At 45.2% G+C, this 22,234-nt stretch overlaps 1 protein-coding gene across 3 annotated transcripts in view; it reads right to left on the bottom strand.

Annotated features, from left to right (window-relative positions):
* The window catches only part of lrig2 (leucine-rich repeats and immunoglobulin-like domains 2), a 199,331-nt gene that overhangs the window by 35,735 nt on the left and 141,362 nt on the right, over window positions 1-22,234 (bottom strand). For all 3 annotated transcript variants that reach the window (XM_070859264.1, XM_070859262.1, XM_070859263.1), the window contains exons 2-9: window positions 18,640-18,711; window positions 18,457-18,531; window positions 16,257-16,391; window positions 12,472-12,615; window positions 8,672-8,815; window positions 5,756-5,899; window positions 4,489-4,632; window positions 521-601 (exon numbers count right to left, since the gene is read on the bottom strand). In XM_070859264.1, the coding sequence (XP_070715365.1) occupies window positions 521-601; window positions 4,489-4,632; window positions 5,756-5,899; window positions 8,672-8,815; window positions 12,472-12,615; window positions 16,257-16,391; window positions 18,457-18,531; window positions 18,640-18,711 (939 nt within the window). The remainder of the gene's footprint in view (window positions 1-520; window positions 602-4,488; window positions 4,633-5,755; window positions 5,900-8,671; window positions 8,816-12,471; window positions 12,616-16,256; window positions 16,392-18,456; window positions 18,532-18,639; window positions 18,712-22,234) is intronic.

Here is a 22,234-nt window from a genome sequence, read left to right as displayed (position 1 = left end):
ACCACTATGCTACCGTTCCCTGCGCATGACTCCCTCAGTACTGCACCGCAGCCTGTATTGAACCTCAGGATGTGTCCATTTGTTACTTTGGACCATACAGCCTTCAAAAGGGCAGGTCACATTATACACAGCTTCATCTTAGCAGCAGAACAATATACTGCATGTTAGATTGTATAAAGTTCCTGCCTTTATTAAATAGTGCAGTGCTCAACTTAATGTGAGCAATGACATGGGGGATCTGCTAGTGGCTGTGTAAATATGGATTAACTTAAAAATCATTGCAGCCTTAGATTTGAGAGGCCGCATATCAAACAAAAATTAGGGGAAGAACATCGACTGCGGAGGCCAAACACTCAAGTGTGAAGCCTACTTTTGCCCAAGATCTACAAACATGCATTATACAGCAGAGACTGCTGGAAAGTGCGGCGGGAGAGGGAGAAGGCTGCGCACAAAAGTACCTAATGTAAAAGCAAGGCACCAGTTTGAGAGCCACAGTAGGTTTAGTGTGCGAGATACGTACAACTTTCGCAGTTGGTCTAATCCGGCGAAGGCACCGTTTGAATCCTCAATCGCCCAGAAGATTTCATTATTCCTCAGATCACTGCAGGGCCAAAGATGCGGTTACATTTTCATAAATAGGATAGGGTAAAGCAATCAATCCAAGTTTATCACTTTTCTAAGAACACACCTTTGATACTTTCAAGCATAAGAACATAAGAAATAGGAGCAGGAGTGGACCATTTGGCCCCTCGAGCCTGCTCTGCTGTTTAATAAGTTGATCTGATCATGGACTCAGCCCTACTTCCCTACCCGCTCCCCATAACCCTTTATTTTTATTCCTTTATCGCTTAAAAATGTGTCAATCTCCGCCTTAAATATATTCAATGACCCAGCCTCCACAGCTATCAGGGGTAGAGAATTCCACAGATTTACAACCCTCTAAGAAATTTCTTCTCATCTCAGTTTTAAATGGGCGGCCCCTTATTCTGAGACTATGCTCCCTAGTTTTAGTTTCCCCTATGAGTGGAAATATCTTCTCTGCATCCACCTTGTCGAGCCCCCTCATTGTCTTATACGTTTCGATAAGATCACCTCATACTTCTGAACTCCAATGAGTACAGGCATGACCTACTCAACCTATCTTCATAAGTCAAGCCCCTCATCTCCGGAATCAACCTAGTGAACCTTCTCTGAACAGCCTCCAATGCAAGTATATCCTTCCTTAAATACGGAGACCAAAACTGCACGCAGTACTCCAGGTGTGGCCTCACCAATACCCTGTACAGTTGTACAGCAGGACTTCTCTGCTTTTATACTCTATCCCCCTTGCAATAAAGGCCAACATTCCATTTGCCTTCCTGATTACTTGCTGGACCTGCATACTAACTTTGTGTGTTTCATGCACAAGGATCCTCAGGTCACTCTGTACTGCAGCACTTTGCAATTTTTCTCCATTTAAATTATAATTTGCTTTACTATTTTTTCTGCCACAGTGGATAACCTCACATTTTCCCACATTATACTCCATCTGGCAACAATTGTAGAATTCTATGCCCCAGAGAGCTGCGGAGGCTGGGTCATTGAATATATTTAAGGTGGAGATAATCACATTTTTGAGCGATAAGGGAATAAAAATCTGGCAACAGTACAGTCCCGTGCACAATTTACAAATACACAGCTCACACGTCAAACTGAATGCATGGAACCCAACATATCAGTACATTGACAGAAAAAATGACATAGAATTTACAGCACAGAATACGGCTATTCGGCCCAACTAGTCTATGCTCCACCCACCACCCTATCCGTGTTCCATTCTATTCCTTTCTCACTCGTGTGTTTATCTAGCTCCCTCATAAATGCACCTCTGTAATTCGCCTCAACTACTCCATGTAGCAATCTCCACATTCTCACCACTCTCTGGGTGAAGAAGTTTCTCCTTAATTCCTTGTTGGATTTATTAGTGACTATCTTATATTTACAGCCTCCTATTTTTATAGTTTGTGCGTTATTTTCATTTTGGTTTTAAATTTCTCGGTCCCATTCTGTAAACATTACATACAAGATTGCTCAGCAAGCGGGTGACCCACTCTTTGGCATTTGCCCAAACCGACGTGCCGGACATTATTCCATCCCGGGAAACACCTCGTGCCTTGAGAACAGAACCTCCTCGTGTCAGGAACTGTGGCCACTGACCAATGTTCCTTATCATTTTTTATTTGTTCGCGTGTGGTCCCTTTAAATTTGCTGTGCAGCATCTTCCAGTGGCAAGAGCCTGTGAATGACCTCCTGATTGGCGAACGGCCACATGCCTGCACACCTTAGGGGAACATTGTCGCAGGCCTTCGCCCCATCACCTTGTGGCATCCTAAGCAAGTCATGGCCACAGATTATGTCTTCGAAGAGCAAAGACATCAGCACAAGCTTTCAAATCTTTACTACAGTGAACACTAAACTCTAACCAAAGCGCATAGAACTCATCTGGATCTTTAAACAGGATTTAAACAGTTACATCATAGAAATTTGCTGCACAGAAGGAGGCCATTTTGGCCCATTGTGTCCGCGCCGGCCGACAAAGAGCTATCCAGCCTAATCCCACTTCGCAGCTCCTGGTCCGTAGCCCTGCCCTATCAAGTCTTATTCTGACTTCACTGACTAAAGAAATTAATTCCACCCTTTCGCCCTTGCCCCGATCAGTTAGTTTTCCTAGTTCCTCACAGTTGGACAGGCACGAATAGCTGGAGCCTCGTTAATCAGTAATGCCCTGGAACGTGAATACACGCGGTGACCCTGAGCCGAGGAAGCTCGACAGGCAATCCTTTCTACACCCCTCCCCCTCAGGACCCAGCACCACACTTTAATTCACTCTTCTCCTGTTTTATGCTGCATTGAACCAGAGCAGGTCAGCTGCGATCACTTCACAAATAAAGGTTACTCGAAGGACAGAGAATCCCAGGTTACTTCATCAATTTCAGTTTATTTTGGGACTTTTGATTTTGCACATCAGCTCAGTCGAGCAATTCAACACAGTGGGGTCTGGGCTGGGGGCGGCAGGGGAGGGGAGAGACAGAGGAGATTTAAAAGGATGTTGCCAGGAGAATTTTAGCTATGAGGATAGACGGATAGGCTGGGATTGTTTTGTTTGGAAGAGAGGAGGCCGAAGGGAGATTTAATTGTGGCGCATAAAATGATGAGGGTCCGAGATAGAGTGGATAGGATGGACCTAATTCCCTTAGCAGAGGGGTCAACAACCAGGGGGCATAGATTTAAAGTAATTGGTAGAAGGAATAGAGGGGGTTTGAGGGGAAATGTTTTCACCCAGAGGGTGGTGGGGGTCTGGAACTTACTGCCCGAAAGGGTGGTAGAGGCAGAAACCCTCATCGCATTTAAAAAATACTTGGATATTTATTTGGAGTGCCGTAATCCACAGGGCTCTGGACTGAGAGCTGCAAAGTGGGAATAGCTGGATTTTTGGCCGGTGCGGACACGATGGGCTGAACAGCCTCCTTCTGTGCCGTCAGCTTCTATGATACGAGAGAAGTGGGGAGGATTCATTTACAATATGCTAACAGACGCTGCAGTGTGCAACGGCAAGAGATAAAGCGAGAGTTCAATCAGCTGCCTGCCAACCTCATCCTTTGTGCAACTCGGCACCAATTTCCGCTGGCTCCATTTTTAAACACCTTCCTGTGCAAGCTGGCTACATCAGATGGGTTGGAACTAATGAGCGTCGCTCTACACTAATTTCTAGCAGTTTTGAGTACCTATGGACTTGGCAACTCTTCCAGTTTTCACCAAAATAAGCATAAGTGAAAAATGTGCGAATTAAATACACCTTATAACAGACATAGGACTTCATCACACTGGAATATTCTTTTTTTTTTTAAAAAGAAACACACTTCACAAATGACCACCAATGTGTGTATAAAAAGGTGCAGAAAGTACAGCTTCACTGCCCAATATCGTGGGAGATAGTGGTTTTGAGATGGAGGACATGCAAATCATAGAATGTTAGAAATTTACGGCATGGAAGGAGACCATTCGGCCCATCATGTCTGCGCCGGCCGACAAAGAGCCACGCTGCCTAATCCCACTTTCCAGCTCTTGGTCTGTAGCCCTGTAGGTTGCGGCACTTGAAGTACGTAGGCAAGTACTTTTTAAATGCGATGAGGGTTTCTGCCTCTACCACCCTTTCAGGGAGCGAGTTCCAGACCCCCACCATCATCATTTCACCCTCTGGGTGAAAACATTTCCCCTCAACTCCCCTCTGATCCTTCTCCACCCCCGCACTGACTTCCAGTCCTACCGCAGGATGTGAACTGTAAGCTGTTCACTGGCAGGCTCACAGATACAGCTAGGTTGGTGCAGTGTATGGAGATCGGTTTATTGGGCGGGGAATAAATGACTCACTTCTGATCCCTTTTGCGAGGCGGTGGTCTGGTTTTCCGATTTTACTGTACAATGCCTTTTATTATTCTGTATACTTACAGCGTCAGCAGGTTAGACAAGCCTCTAAAGACTCCGTCAGCGATATAACTCACTCGGTTGTCTCCCATGTACAAACTCTCGAGCAATTTCAAGCCCACGAAAGTAGACTCGTCTAAACGAGTCATCTGATTATAGGTCATGTCTCTGAAATAAATGAGATAGAAACTCCTACATAAGTTGTCATTGTAATACAGTGCTCCCATCCCATTACAGCAACTCCTCGACCAATATAATCTGGATATACCAATAATACACCGCATCTCAATGTAGCTATTACAATTTATATAAGTTTGAAAGAAAGCAGCTAATGTTGCGTTTACACTGACGAGCAGAGATTAGATGAGCTCCAAGACTTTTCTTATTTCACCTTCGCAGAGTGCTACAATAACAAAACCTTGTTCTACGTTTCAGTGCTGGGGCCACACTTGGCAGATAGAGTTTTTAATTGCAGTTGACTCCTTCTGCAATGCACGATTGGTAGCAGCTGATCAACATTCACACAAAATGAGCCAAAATAAATGACTTGGTATATAAATGCAGAGGAAGCAGTCAAGAGATGGCGTGGCAACCACTGGTGTTTTCTTACTTAAACCCGAGGTTCTAAACAACACTTCTATTATGGATTAAACCCCAAGCACGTTCTCGGCATGGGACGATTATGGACAGTACAGTGATGGCGGGCAGGAGGCGATGGAACATGTGGTAGTCTGTATCAGAGATACATAAACACACACCTCCAGTGAGAACATAGCACAATTGCACAGGCCAGTTCAATGAACACTGTGAAAGATTTCCTCTACCCACAGTTAAATTACTTTAAATCTGTGACTCCTGCATTAAGTAACCAGTGCAAACAAACGCACCATAGGGGCGGAGAAAGAGCACTGGTCCCAGATCTTTATTGATTTGGCTGTTATCCCCTTTGTCAAGGAGTGAAGTTCTGGAGTTTAGGGATCATTATCTTATCACTAACTATGCAACAACATGCATTTATATAGCACCTTTAACGTGGCAAAACATTCTAAGGTGCTGAATAGGAACGATTAGCAGACAAAATTTTACACCGAGCCACATATGGAGATATTAAAGCTTGGTCAAAAAGGTTGTTTTTAAGGAGTAGAGAGAGATGGAGAGGTTTAGGGAGGGAATTCCAGAGCTTAGGGCTCAGGCAGCTGAAGGCACGGCCGCCATTGGCTGAGCGACGAAAATCAGGGATGCGCAAGAGGCCAGAATGGGAGGGGCGCAGGAAAGAACAAAACGAACTCACAGCTCAGTCAGTTTCTGGCAGAACTCCCAGGCATCGGTGCCAATCCTGGCGATGGCGTTCTGGCTTAGGTGCAGCTGCTGCAGCAGCGTAAGGCCGTACAGCCAGCCCTTGGTCACGTCAGTCAAGTTGTTATGCTCCAAGTCCCTACAACACAGGAAAGAAACATCCGTTTGGTTTCCCCCAACATTTCTTAGCCGCCACTATCAATATTTTCTTTTTAGCAACAAAACGTCACGAGGAGACCAGCTCTCCTGAGCCAGCCCCAAAATAAAACTGACTAAGTTTGCTGAGCAAACAAAAGTATATTTCGGCTCAGATAGAAAATCGAGATGCAGTTTATGCAAATAAGGTTGCAATTTCTGCAAAATATTCCTAAAAATTACCCAAAACTTTTGCTTACTGGGGCAGACGAGGCATAACTACACAGTGCCACTGGAACAAGGAGTGCACTGTACTGTAACACGGAGCTGATTTGAGGTACATTCCTCAGTAAGGCTGCTTTGTACCCATTTTAGATTCAAAAGCTATCAGACAACAGGAGTATTACTTACAGCCATTTTAAACTAGACATGTTTTTGTTCGTTCACAGGATGTGGGCATCGCTGGCGAGGCCGGTATTTATTGCCCATCCCCAATTGCCCCTCGAGAAAGTGATGCTTTGAACGGCTGCAGTCCATGATATTTCTTTGTAGTAGTTTGTTACAACTGAGGGCCTCGCTGGGCCATTTCAGGGGGCAGTTAAGAGTCACCCACATTGCTGTGGGTCTGGAGTCACATATATACCAGACCGAGTAAGGGTGGCAGATTTCCTTCCCTAAAGGGCAGTAGTGAACCAGATAGTTTTTTTAACTCCATGAGATGACAAAGCTGCTACAAGTTACGCTGTCACAGGGTACAAGTTAAAGCTTTGTTGACTTTTTATATGGTGCAGAAATGTATCAGAGCTAATGATTTTGTTGTGAGGGGTGGGGGTTCTCTCCAATTTTCTCCCTAAAGATGGTGACTCCTTTGCTCTGGCCTAATTCTATAGGCCTCATGTTCATTTCTGAGCTCAGATAGTAAATGTCAGAAGACCCCATTATCTCACCTCACCTCTCTCCCCCTCCACACACGCGCACCCCACCCGCCCGCCACACTCCCGCCCGCTCGCCACACACACACACACTCCCGCCCGCCACACACACACACACACACACACACACTCACTCCCGCCCGCCACACACACACTCCCGCCCGCCACACACACACACACACACTCCCGCCCGCCACACACACACACACACACACTCCCGCCCGCCACACACACACACTCCCGCCCGCCACACACACACACACTCCCGCCCGCCACACACACACACACACACACTCCCGCCCGCCACACACACACACTCCCGCCCGCCACACACACACACTCCCGCCCGCCACACACACACACACTCCCGCCACACACACACACACACACACTCCCGCCACACACACACACTCCCGCCCGCCACACACACACACACTCCCGCCCGCCACACACACACACACTCCCGCCCGCCACACACACACACACACACACACTCCCCCGCCCGCCACACACACACACTCCCGCCCGCCACACACACACACTCCCGCCCGCCACACACACACACTCCCGCCCGCCACACACACACACACACTCCCGCCACACACACACACACACACACTCCCGCCACACACACACACTCCCGCCACACACACACACACACTCCCGCCACACACACACACACACACTCCCGCCACACACACACACACACTCCCGCCACACACACACACTCCCGCCACACACACACACACACTCCCGCCACACACACACACACACACACTCCCGCCACACACACACACACACACTCCCGCCACACACACACACACACACACTCCCGCCACACACACACTCCCGCCACACACACACACACACACTCCCGCCACACACACACACACACACACTCCCGCCACACACACACACACACACACTCCCGCCACACACACACACACACCCGCCACACACACACACACACCCGCCACACACACACACACACCCACCCACCCACACACACACCCACCCCACACCCCAAGTGAACTTATTGGAAAGCCATAGCACTACCGAGGCTGAGCTATTGCGGCGAAGATTGCGTGGCTCAGACTCAGACTTCAGGTTCAATGATGTAAAGCCATATTCCATTAAATGTGCAGCTTCTCGACATTACTTTACACAGATAAAGAAAGACTTCCATTTCTATAGTGCCTTTCTTGACCTCAGGATGTCCCAAAGCGCTTTACAGTCAATTAATTACTTTTGAAGTATAGTCACTGTTGTAATGTAGGAAACGGGGCAGTCAATTTTCACACAGCAAGCTCCCACAAACAGCAATATGACAATGACCAGATAATCTGTTTTAGTGATGTTGATTGAGGGATAAATATTGGCCTCAGGACACCAGGGATAACTCCCCTGCTCTTCTTTGAAATAGTGCCCTGGGATCTTTTACATCCACCTGAGGGGCAGACGGGGCCTTGGTCTAATGTTTCATCCGAAAGACGACTCTTCCGACAGTGCAGCACTCCCTCAGCCCTGCACTGGAGTGTCGGCCTAGATTTGTGTGTTCAAGTCTTTAGAGTGGGACTTGAACCCACAACCTCTGACCCCGAGGCGAGCGAGCAGCCCACTGAGCCATGGCCAGCACCCTATAATATGATATATAAGGCAGCCATTGCCCTGTCCGAGGAAGTCAGCAGGTTAACGCATTTGTACCAGTGCTTTAACAATTACATTTGTATTAAAACACTTTCTTTCTTTTAAACACTCCAAACATCAGCATTTCAATTGCCACTTGGGCAACGGCTGGGCAGGATCCAATTACTCCAGAATTGCTAACAAAACTAAGGACTCACAGCTCCTCGATTTCTTTCAGCCCCCAGAAGGCTCCGTCCTTGAGTTCGCGGATCCCATTATGCTGCAGTTTCAATGACTTCAACGTGTCGAGGCCTTGAAACGTCAGGCTCTCGATAACTCGGATTCTGTTGCGTTTTAGCTCCCTATTTAAACATTAAGTGCAAAGTAAGCTCACGTGGCGATTAAATGTTTGCTCTTAAAAGGGACCAAATCTGAGGAGTAATTTCAAAATAGCCCGTCAGATTGGCAAGTGAGGAGAATGAATGTGCGCTGCAATAGAACCCACACACTAGCTTTTGGGAGAAATTTCTACACATTCAAAATTGTTTCTACATACCCTTAGCATCTTGGAGCAGAAACAGATAAAGCCAGAGGTACACATTGGTAACAGTGTGTGACTCCCCTTTCCCCCAGGGCCGTGTGCTGACAAACACCGTATTGAGTAAATTAAATCCTACCCAAGTTCGGTTGTTTGTTTTTCCACTTACTTGGGAGTTGTTTTCTTAAACACAGCTGAACTGAGACAAAAACGGCACTTGTGGCAAAAAGGTTTTCCAATTGAAGAAAGTTGCACTTACAGAGACAGGCCTGATTCATGCTGTCCAAGCCAAAAGGGTCACAGTTCAGGTTGTGTGCAAAGAGGGCTTGATTTACGAAAGAGCTTTACTGTTAGACTTCAGGAGGATCAGAGACAACTTCAAGGGCAAGCACTGATACCCATCTCCCCGCACCAATAAGCTTTCTTGATAGTTATAATTTACTGAGAGGAGACAAAGTATTGTGCCCAATGAATACTTCACATCTGGAGGCGTCAGGACGATTACCAGACTGACTGCCTTCCACGTGAAATAAATCCGTCAACGCAGTAATAAATCTAACACTTCCCGTTCGATGCGATCCAAATGTAACATTCTTCTCTGCTTAAAAATGCAAGGAGAGATCATTATTTTTTGCAGTCAGTAAGCCCAGCCTACACTACAGGGGCACACGCAGCACTTCCTCCTTTGGCTGCATCCCATAGTGCAAGCCACACAAAACAGCATTGCAAACCCAGGAGAACATGTTGCTTATGTCAGTTGAGGATCGCGGGCTTCAGTGAAGTTAAACCAAGCGTTTGATCTCCGAGACTCGGCACTGTCCATCGAGCCGAAGGAGCACCTCCTGACGCAAGTACAAAAGTGAGAGGGGGGCTCCGGAGGTCATGCTCTCAAAATGGGATCTCCCAACTAGAAATTAAAGTGCTAAAGGGAGCCTTTAGAAAGGAAGGCTTGCATTTATATAGCGCCTTTCACGACCACCAGGCGTCTCAAAGCGCTTTACAGCCAATGAAGTACTTTTGAAGTGTAGTCACTGTTGTAATCTAGGAAACACGGCAGCCAATTTGCGCACAGCAAGCTCCCACACACAGCAATGTGATAATGACCAGATAATCTACTTTTATGTTGATTGAGGGATAAATATTGGCCCCAGGGCACCAGGGATAACTCCCCTGCTCTTCTTCAAAATAATGCCATGGGATCTCTACACCCATGTTTGACAAATCTTCTAGAATTTTTTGAGGATGTAACTAGTAGTGGACAAAGGAGAACCAGTGGATGTGGTGTATTTGGACTTTCAAAAGGCTTTTGACAAGGTCCCACACAAGAGATTAGTGTGCAAAATTAAAAGCAATGGTATTGGGGGTAATGTATTAACGTGGATAGAGAACTGGTCGGCAGACAGGAAGCAAAGAGTAGGAATAAACGGGTCCTTTTCAGAATGGCAGGCAGTGACTAGTGGGATACCACAAGGTTCAGTGCTGGGACCCCTGCTATTTACAATATACATTAATGATTTGGACAAAGTTTGCAGATGACACTAAGCTGGGTGGCAGTGTGAGCTGTGAGGAGGATGCAGGATGACTTGGACAGGTTAGGTGAGTGGGCAAATGCATGGCAGATGCAGTATAATGTAGAAAAGTGTGAGGTTATCTACTTTGGTGGCAAAAACAGGAAGGCAGATTATCTGAATGGTGACAGATTAGGAAAAGGGGAGGTGCAACGAGACCTGGGTGTCATGGTACATCAGTCATTGAAAGTTGGCATGCAGGTACAGCAGGCAGTGAAGGCGGCAAATGGCATGTTGGCCTTCATAGCAAGAGGATTTGAGTATAGGGACAGGGAGGTTTTACTGCAGTTGTACAGGGCCTTGCTGAGGTCTCACCAGGGATATTGTGTTCAGTTTTGGTCTCCTAATCTGAGGAAGGACATTCTTGCTATTGAGGGAGTGCAGTGAAGGTTCACCAGACTGATTCCCGGGATGGCAGGACTGACATATGAAGAAAGACTGGATCGACTAAACTTATATTCACTAGAATTTAGAAGAATGAGAGAGGATCTCATAGAAACATAAAATTCTGACGGGATTGGACAGGTTCAATTGGCAGGAAGAATGTTCCCGATGTTGGGGAAGTCCAGAACCAGGGGTCACAGTCTAAGGATAAGGGGTAAGCTATTTAGGACCGAGATGAGGAGAAATATTTTCACTCAGAGAATTGTGAACCTGTGGAATTCTCTACCACAGAAGGTTGTTGAGGCCAGTTCGTTAGATATATTCAAAAGGGAGTTAGATGTGGCCCTTACGGCTAAAGGGAATCAAGGGGTATGGAGAGAAAGCAGGAATGGGGTACTGAAGTTGCATGATCAGCCATGATCATATTGAATGGTGGTGGTGCAGGCTTGAAGGGCCGAATGGCCTACTCCTGCACCTATTTTCTATGTTTCTATATCTGAGAGAACAGACGGTTTAACGTCTCATCCAAAAGATGACCGATCCGACAGTGCTACACTCTCTCAGCACTGCAGCACTCCCTCAGCACTGCACTGGGAGTGTCAGTGTAGATTTATGTGCCTAAGCTCCTGGAGTGGGACTTGAACCACTGTCTGACCCAGAGGCGAGAGTGCTACCCACTGAGCCACAGCTGACAGTTTAGAAGCTGCAGGGTACCCTCAAGATTATAGCACTCCCTGCGTTCAGACACAAGCAAAATACTGCAGATGCTGGAAATCTGAAACAAGACCAGAAAATGCTGGAAACACTCAGCAGGTCAGGCAGCGTCTATGGAGAGACGGAGAAAAGATAGTTAATGTTGTCAGGTTAATGAGCTTTTATCACAACTGTCATCGACCCAAAGCGATAACTCTGTTTCTCTCGCCACAGATGCTGCCTGCCATGCTGAGTTTGCAGCATTTTCTGTTTAAAATACAGACAGGCTTGGTCCTGCCAGCAGCCAAGCCAACTTGCATTCAAGCCAGTCAGAATAAACCTCAAGGCTCTGCCGTCAAAGAGTCGGGATAAATGGGTCATTTTCCAGTTGGCAACAGTGACTAGTGGGGTGTCGCAGGGATCAGTGCTAGGGCCTCAACTATTTACTATCTATATTAATGACTTGGATAAAGGAACCGAGTGTAATGTAGCCAAGTTTGTAAATCTGTGGAATTCTCTGCCCCAGAGAGCTGTGGTGGCTGGGTCATTGAATATATTTCAGGCAGACATCGACAGATTTTTCAGCGATAAGGGAATAAAGGGTTCTGGGGAGTGGGCAGGGAAGTGGAGCTTAGTCCATGATCAGATCAGCCGCGATCTTATTAAACGGCAAAGCAGGCTCGATCGGCCTACTCCTGCTCCTATTTCTTGTGTTCTTATCAAGGTTCTGGCCTCTAGCTCCTTTAAAGCTGTAACATTAGCAGTGCTTTTGTCACCAAAAACCAACTAGATGTGCGTCTGCACTTTAAAGTGTAAAAGGAACAAAGTTACTTACAGGTACTGAAGCTGAGGCAATCGAAAGCTCTTCGGCTGAATTACAGCAATTTTATTCCGGTTCAGTTTGAGGACGAGCAAGGTGCTGGACAGGTTATCAAAACAGCCGGGCTCCAGGAGGATTATTCGGTTATTGTTCAAATGTCTGAAAAAAAGTTATATATACATATATATTTATATAGATATGGTACTTTAAAACAAAGATTTTTGGCAAGTCAAATACTCGTACTCTATTTCAAAACATAGGCTTTATTATTTAAGATATCTGTAGGTCTTAGCTCTTCACGCCTCTCCAGTTTAACAGAGGTTGACTATCAAGGAATTCTCCTGCTGGGCCAAGTCTGCGCATGTAGTCATAACACTCAACCAAAAACACAGACAAAATAGTAAGTTTTCATTAGATATTGGATGACTGGAAACAGTGCTGTTAAAGGACAGGTATTCATTAGTGTCACAGTTATTGGATGTGCTTTTTTTTTAGAAAAACAATCATTCATCTGTAGACTGGATGATGTAGTGGGGTAACAATGTGCTTTCACTAATGGAATATGGCTTTCAATCCAGCCAACATTGATGGGCTGACGTCTGCCCTCTGTTAGAAACTGTCCTGTGTGAAATCAATCTGGGGCAGTATCAATCCTGCTTCTCGTGGGCTGGAGCGACAGCTACTAAACCAGCATGAATTAGCAATCCCCAGGAAGCGAAAATGTCACAGGTGACACACGGGGCAGACCAGCCTCAAACCCCCATCATATTTCACTCAGTAAGTGTGCGGCGGAAACTGGTGCAAGACCCGAGCCCCAATGTTCCTTCTCATTTTTTTCCCGTGCGCGGCCCCTTTAACTGGCGGAGCAGCCCATTCAAACTTTCGTGCCTGTGTGGTTTGTTCCATGTAAACGCCGGTGAGCGGCCTGTGTGGGAACTCCAGACCGATGTGCGGCAGCGCAGCTCAACGGAAACTTTGGCTTTCCTTTATCTTAATGAGTGCAAAATCACACCATTTAAAACAAAGTGTAGGCACAATTGCCCTCGGTAACACAGCACCATGGTCAGTTTGCCTGCCATGCCCCTTAAAACAATTACAGCTTCCTGTAGTACACCGAGCACCTTTTCCCATGTCTGTCACAGCTCACTGCAACACAGTCTGCAGACACGGGGGTGGAACAAAATAAACCCCAGAGCAATGTATTTTCCTCAATCAAAAAGTCCGATACAAACTGATGCTATCACTATAAACAAACATCCTAGAATCTCAAACACAAGTCTAGAGACTGCTGTACAGTAATTCATTGGGACTAGTCAGGGCAATGAAAATGTTCCCAAATGGTTTCTGCAATGCAAGTGCGTGTCTTACTTTTTAAAAAAGATCAATAATAATGAATTTAAAATGCAGCAACTCCAGCATAAATCCCACACGTCATCTGCACTAAGGCTGTAATTCGCAATATTAAAAGTTCAGACAGGTTTTAACATGCCTCACATTACACTTAGCTCAGCCGGCTGTCTGGCAAGCACAAAATAACTTCACCGTGCTCAAGAGCTTCCAAACCAAGCTATTCAAATTCACGATGTCGACCACACACATACTCCCTGGAGGCACACATCCCATTTACACAGGCCCACACAGAGGAAGTGCACCTCCACCCAAGTGTGTACAAGGGCACTGCTGGAGATTCACCAGTTAAAACTGCACAGCAAACCAGCAGAGCAATTACAGCTTCCCACCGCTGGTCCAGCAAGGACCACCACACCCATTAGGGCACTGAAAGACTTGCATTTATACAGCACTTTTCACAATCTCAGGACATCCCACCAAGTGCTTTATAACCAATGAAGTACTTTTGAAGGGTAGTCACGGTTGTAATGTAGGAAACGCGGCAGCTAATTTGCGTAAAGCAAGCTCCCACAGACCAGAAAATGGCCTGTGATAATGACCAGATAATCTGTTTTAGGATAAATATTGGCCCAGGACACTGGGGAGAACTCTCCTGCTCCCTCAGCACTGCACTGGGAGTGTCAGCCTAGATTTTTGTGCTCGGGTCTCTGGAGCGGGACTTGCACCCATAACCTTATGACTCCGAGGCGAGAGTGCTGCCCACTGAGCCATGACACTGGATTGCAGGATTATCTGGTGCCGAATAGGAAGACTCCTAGCTACTAGAGATGGGTCTATCCTTCCAGAAACCAGGTTTGTCTGCTCAATTAATCACATTTTTGAGTCCTAAGGGCTTAGGAATTTTAAATGGGAAGGTTACACATTAGTTTGTCAATTAGTATATTGAACAATTTTGAGCTGGGGTGTGTTGCGTTTAAAAAAAAGCACACGTTTAAAAATACGTCCAGCCAGAAACCCCCAGGTGTGTGGAGAGCGTGTAATGTCTAACTTATTAAGCCATCCCATACATCATAAAAGAAACTCCCAGCCAAAAAAAGTTCCCTGTGCCCCTGGGGACGCTTGCTGCAAACACTGCCCATTGACTGGAAAGACACACAATAGCGTGTGCAGCAGACTCCACGGAGCCTACCACAATGGGCTGCTACGGTAATGAAATCCACTGGTCACAGTTCCGAAGGATTTGCACTTCAGTCTCTAATTGAAACAACACTTGCATGCAGTTCAACAACTTTAGTTAATCCACACTATTCCAAATCAGGACCACACCTCCCCTTTAAAGTTTATTAAGCGTATCAAAAAGTCAACACTTACAAACAATTGAGATTAATTCAAATATCCCTTTATGTTCTGAATACTTTTGTTCAAATGGGTGTGTTAATAGCAATGCGATTACTGGCTTATTAAAGTAACTAAGACCCACCATCCAGGTGAGTGCAACCTCCATATACAGTTCATCGGAAGCACCTTTAGCTTAGTGACTATTGCTTATGGTAAACAAAGATTAAAATAGATTATATTAGAAGGAATGGAAAAAATGTTTTTTAAACATTTAAAATCTTTGGTATATAGGTTTGTCATAGTAATAATTACTTGCATTTCAATTGGGAGGAGACTCAGGTACAGCATAAACACCGGTGTAGTGCTGCAAGTTCCATGTAATAACTGTTACTGCAGCATTTGGGTTTAACTTCAGTGCAGGAGCTGAAAATCTGAAAAGGCTTTGGGCAGAAAGCCTAGAACTCCCTCAAGCTGATAACAATCTAAGGATTATATCCAAAAATCAACCAGATGGATGCAATAAAACAAGGATGTTATCATTCTTTTGTTACCATTTGGATTTAAAAAAAAAATCATGTTGGCAGGATTGTCTCTTTAAAATGTGATGCCAAATACTGCATGCTTTCGTCTGCATCCCATGACTTCCCCACTGTTGCTCTGTATCATAACATTGATGTAACTACACCCCACTACAATAAAGGAGTGGAATTATCAGCCAGCTGATGCCCTTTTTCTTACAAAATACACAAGAGCTAACACATTTTATGTTTAGCATATTTGTCTGCCTTTGAATGGGTAAACAATATAAATTTCAAAACTCTAACCTGCTTACGATAGGTCGGGGTACAGCACAGATTAAAAAAGTGATATCCCTGAATACTATCGAACCATCAGTGTGGAGCAAGAAATGACAAGCCTTTTTCGCAGAGCAAGGCAGTCCCGCATGGACCCTGCAGTGCTACTTGCTCTCTCTCCAGTTTACAATACACCAGCCAATGTTTCTACACTCCACTTCCTGGTGGTGCCCAAACCGCTCTGCTCTGGTTCACCGCGCACGCTGCTGTGGTGCACCAACACGGCGATTAAGCAACAAGCAGCTCTTAGCTACTCACAGATTTTTCAGCTGCATTACAGGAAACGAAGAGGTTTTGACTTCCGAGATCACGTTCGAGCTGAGATCCAAGGTCTCCAAAGAGTTGTATGGCTGAAGGTCCTCTGTAATGATCTCCGCTACCCGATTATGTGTTCTGCAAAAGAAAAGGGAGGTAAAACAAAAGTCGTGGGGTTCATCCTCCCCAATAAGTATTCATTCCCTCTCGAGCCAAGGAATCACTAGCATCCCTCTAAAAAGAGCATTTCTAAAGTGCTTATGTGTAATTTCACACTGTTTTTCTGCAGTGAGAGATAAGAACCCACCATTGACAGGCTGACAGGAGGACTTTGAATTTGAGGCCAATTTCAAAGCAACTGTGTAATTAGATTGCCTTTGCACCCTTTCAATAATTCTCACAACATCATAAAACAAATTTAGAAGAGCAATCATTTTCCAAGGCAATTATAGTAGGCAAAGTATGGAGGTCAATTGCAAGAAAAATATTTCTCACTCAGGCACATAGCAAAACTTTCTCTACATGTAAATCAGTTTTAAATATTCTAATACTTTATATCTCCTTTTATCACTAATAAAGTAAGTCTGACTTTACCTGTGGGAGTTAAAAGAATTGACATGAGGATAGTGGCCCGAGCTTGAACAAATGAGAATGCAAAGTGTACTGTGCCTTTAATGGAGAAAAATATCCCACGGTACTTCAGAGATGTAAACAAAAAGAAAGGAATGGACACCAAGCCAAAGGATATTAGAAAGGTTACCAAAAGTTTGCTCAAACGTGTAGGTTTGAAGGAGGGACCTAAAAGGAGGAGAGGGAGATGGAGCAGATTAGGGAGGGAATTCCAGAACATGGAGCAGAAAAAAATCTGTTGCCTACTTAATGGCAAAGCCATATTGCCCATCGGAGTAGCAGGTAAATGTAAAGGACAGCGATACGCTAGCCAGGGAATTAATGCACTAGTTAGCCCTGGACAAAACAAGCACTGCTGCCAAGATGCATAATTTTACCGGTGACCTAGATTTGGAGTGTCACACAGTAACTTAACTCAAGAGTAGAGATAGATCAAAGCATTCAACTGATGACAAACAAATTCTGAACCATTCTCTCAGCCCCAGCCAGTCAGGTTGGATAGACTGGATGCGGGGAGGATGTTTCCCCTGGCTGGGAAGTCTAGAACAAGGGGTCACAATCTCAGGACACGGGGTAGGAAATTTAGGACCGAGATGGAGAAATGCTTTCACTCAGAGGGTGGTGAACCTGTAGAATTCGCTACCACAGAAGGCTGTGGAGGCCAAGTCACTGAATATATTTAAGAGGTAGATAGATAGATTTCTAGAAACAAAAGGCATCAAGGGGTAAGGGGAAAAAGCAGGAATATGGTGCTGAGATAGAAGATCAGCCATGATCATATTGAATGGTGGTGCAGGCTCGAAGGGCCGAATGGTCTACTACTGCTCCTATTTTCTGTTTCTATGTGGTGTAATTGTCAGCAGATGTGCACAAAGCGAGTGATTTGTAAAACATTCAATGCTGGAACTGCCCAATTAAAATGTACAGTGCCAAGGGAACTGTGTAGGTCAGGACATATTAAACGGTCTTTCACTTCCAGGGCTTAGCTTAACATCAAGCTCAGACCAACTGGGAGAGTCACAACCTGGCTTATAGTGGATGTGAACCCACATCACAAAACCACCTGTAATTCAGCATTATTCGTGCGATACAGGTTAAAGACATTACAGAATGGCTGGTGTGGAAAGTGAAAACATGCTGAAGGTTGGAGCTGAGGCACATTGTTGGGGCAGTATAGAATAAGCTCTGCTCTTCACACACCTATGCTAGAACTGACCTAGGAGCGCCAGATTGAGTGACAGAAATTGTTCCATTTTTAAGCACCAACATCCATCACCTTAAAGAGGACAAAAAAACCCGGCAAAGCACAGGGGCGGGGGGGGGAAAGAGAAAGAGGTGGAAAATTTCCCTTGATTATTTATTAGGGAAACGGTGAACGTGTGTTTTTAAGAACATTTTTGCACTTTCACAAGAGTGAGCGAGCAGAGATCTTCCCGCTAGGTTTACAATGTTGTTACCCCATAGCAACCGAGGAAAACTCCCCAAGGTGGACACGTGTGTCAGGAATTACACTAAAACCAACACAAGCAACATGTATTTCAGGTTCCAGAGAGCAGCCTGATTTCTTACTTACAGTGACAGGACGGTAATGTTAGCCGTGACCGCTCCTAATGACGGGACTGTAGAGAGTAGATTATAGTTGATATTCCTAGAAGAGGACAAGCGATTAAAAGTGAGCGGTTAGAAAACTTGGATATTTAATGATCAATTCTGTCAAGTATTCACCAACAAATCCAAATATTAACAGCTCACTTACACTTCTAGCAGTTGGTGAAGACCATCGAATGTGGCATCGTTTGTGGAAACCAATCGGTTATGACTCAAGTCTCTGTAATAATAATGAATTCAAAAATCAATGCTGCATTCTCAGAAAATAGGATCCTCTCTAGTTTTTAAAGGGAAGAGAGGAGAGTAAGACTGATCACAATATGGAACTGTACTTTGCTGCTCGTATCTGACCCTGCACACAATCCCGCTCACCCATCACTCCTGTCCTTGCTAACAGATATTGGTTCCAACGTCTCAGATTTAAAATTTGTGTTCAAATCTCATGGTCTTGCCCTCCCCATCCCTAACCACCTCCAGCACAACACCCCCACCCCCTCCCTAAAAAACTCACTCTCTCCTACTTTAAGGCTGTTCTTGTCTATGCTTTGTCACCCTTCCAACACCACCTTCTTTGGCACGGTATCTATTTTTGTCTGATTACGCTTCCTGTTAAGCACCTTGGGGTGTTTTCCTACGATAAATGCAAGATATTGCTATGTGGTGAAAGAGGCAGGAATTATAGAATTGTTGCATGTGGGCTGGCAACGAAACAAAATAAAATGGTTACCAATATGGTGTTCCTTGGAATAAGAGGAAAGGCTTGAGGATAAGAAACTGGCTATTCATCCCATTAATATATTGCATTTCCCATTTTTGCTGTAGGGTTGTGTGTCCTTTGCCTACCAGCAGGAACCATCCTAACTTCTTTCTACAAGAGCAAGCTTTGTTTTTGGAGAGGCATTGAAAAATAAAAAAAATATACTGGATCAGCTTCTCACAAAACCACAATAAAACTACTCAATACAATGCACAAGCCAGTCCAAAAAAAGATAAAATCACACGCCATAGCCCAAATATAACGGGGAAACCAAAACTTGTGGTAATATAAAAAAAAGAACTTGCATTTATATAGCGCCTTTCACAACCACCAGACGTCCCAAAGCGCCTTACAGCCAATTAAGTACTTTTTGAAATGTAGGAAACACAGCAGCCAATTTGTGCCCAACAAGTTCGCACAAACAGCACTGTGATAATGAACAGATCATCTGTTTTTTTAGTGATGTTGGTTGAGGGATAAATATTGGCCTCAGAACACCGGGGAGAACTCCTCTGCTCTTCGAAATATTGGCCGTGGGATCTTTTACATCCACCTGAGGGAGCAGACGAGGTCTCATCTGAAAGGCACCTCTGACAATGCAGCTAGATTTTTGAGCTCAAGTCTCTGGAGTGGGACTTGAACCCACAACTTTCTGACTCAGAGAGCTACCAACTGAGCCATGGCTGACCACATAGTAGGTCTATTTGTTCAGAAAACTGATTAACCTGCATAGTACTCATTGTGCATAAGAACATTACTAGGATCAGGAGTTGGCCATTCGGCCCCTCGAGCATGCTCTGCCATTTATCATGGCTGATTCCTACAGATCCAGCACACACAACCCACAGAGATATTTCTGCCCAAATTACAGATCATCACGAGTGTGTATAAAACCATGCACAGGTGCATTCGCTGCACAGTGTCAGTATATCAGTCTCTCATTTTTTAGTTTCTCATTCTGTTAAGTGAAGTGACCACCGTTGACAAATTGTTATAATGAGTGCTCCATCAGCGATTGCTAAATGCCTTGCTCGTTTAGTGAAAGGTTAGATGTTTTAAAGACTCCACGAGTCTGCATTCTTTCGCCTGTACCTCTTACTAGAGAGGATAGCTGGCTCCTGGCGCTGACAGCCTGACTAATATCGGGAGTCTCAGTCCATCATAATCTTAACAGGATTGCAAAGCAAGAAAGAAAACTGAGGCACTGCTGTATGAGTTTATCACAGTCTGCTGCTCTCACTCACAATCTGCGCACACCCCCGCTGACAGACTGAACATGTGTGAACAATGTCTCCATTAATGTACAGTCTGGATTTTGCCCACAGTCTCTGTCCACATGTTTCACTTAAGAAAAAGCTCATCTGTACAACACTGATGTCACTCAACACTTTGATGGAAACACAAGACTTATTAAACCTCTTCAGCGCTCTCCGCCGTGAATGCTCAGCCTCTTGCGACAAATATCCAAGCCGCTTACAATTTAGCTCGTTTTCTGCCCTCCGATTTTACTCCTGTAGCTTTAACTGAACTATACTTCACCCGGAGGGGAGTGTGGGGTGGGGCAGAGAAAGAGGGGAACAGGAGCCTTGGAGATGAGCAATTAAAAAGCTTTTACTGGACTTCAGCAAGATGCTGCCGAGTGCACCCGGTGGTCGTAACGATGGCAGGCTCTTGGGACAAGAGAAGGATTGGGAGGGCTTGATGGAAAGTTAATTTTAAAAGATCCATTATTTTTGCACATCCTAACACCACAGTGATTGACTCCAGTATTGTATGGTGAACAGGTCGGTGATACCAGCAGCTTTGACTGGTATAACGGCTTCTAGGATTACATCAGGGCAGCCCTTAGCATTCAAAATATATATATACTTTTTAACTAATTTCTGCGAAATACTATTTACACTTGGATTTGATCCGCACGTGTAAAATTAACCTATCTTGCTTTTAACATACAAAATCAAAAAGAAAGTCTTGTATTTACATAGCGCCTTTCACAACCTCACAGACAAAGCGCTTTACTGCTACTGCTCTTCTTCGAATAGTACCGTGGAATGTTTTATGTCCACCCAAGAGAAGACGGAGCCTCGATTTAACGTCTTATCTGATAGATTGTACCTCAGACAGTGCAGGGTTCCCTCAGCATTGCACTGGAGTCTCAGCCTAGATTGTGCTCAAGTCGCTGAAGTGGGACTTGAACCCACAACCTTCTGACTGAGAGGCAAGAGTGCTGCCCACTGAGCCACAGCTGACAGCACCCATTGATTCTGCTGGATATCTGCTCCATCATCATCATAGGCAGTCCCTCAAAATCGAGGCTTCCACTCCAAAAGTGAGTTCTCAGGTGACTGAACAGTCCAATATGGGAATTACAGTCTCTGTCACAAGTAGGACAGTCGTTGAAGGAAAGGGTGGTTGGGACAGGTTTGCCGCACGCTCATTCCGCTGCCTGCGCTTGTTTTCTGCATGCTCTCTGCATGCATAAATCTGTGCCCCCTGGTTGTTGACCCCTCTGCTAAGGTAAATAGGTCTATCCGTCCTACCCACTTTCTCTGGGCCCCTCAATTTTACATACCTCAATAAGGGCCCCCCCTCAGCCTCCTCTGTTCCAAAGAAAACAACCCCAGCCTGTCCCATCTTTTCGCATAACTAAAGTCCCCCAGAGTCCAAGCAACATCCTGGTAAATCTCCTCTGTCCTCTCTCTAGTGCAAGCACATCGTTCCTGTAATGTGGTGTCCAGATAGGGCAAACAGAGGCCAGGGTTTCTGTTCCTAATAGTTATCCAGTGACCCAGCATGGGCCCCGATGGGCCGAATGGCCTTCTTCCGTGCTGTAACCATTTTATGATCTCTGCAGACCAATAAAAAAGTAAAAGGCTTGTTTTTTTTTTAAAAAGTCATGCCTTTGGATGTAAAGCGCTTCGAGATGTCCTTAGGTTGTGAAAGGCACTATATAAATGCAAGTTCATTTTTTCTTAGACCACTCTCC

This window comes from Pristiophorus japonicus, chromosome 17 (genome assembly GCF_044704955.1).
Source record: "Pristiophorus japonicus isolate sPriJap1 chromosome 17, sPriJap1.hap1, whole genome shotgun sequence".
Taxonomy (NCBI): Eukaryota; Metazoa; Chordata; class Chondrichthyes; family Pristiophoridae; genus Pristiophorus; species Pristiophorus japonicus.
The sequence above is the reverse complement of the archived record's forward strand: the minus strand, read 5'-3'. Positions and strand labels throughout refer to the sequence as shown.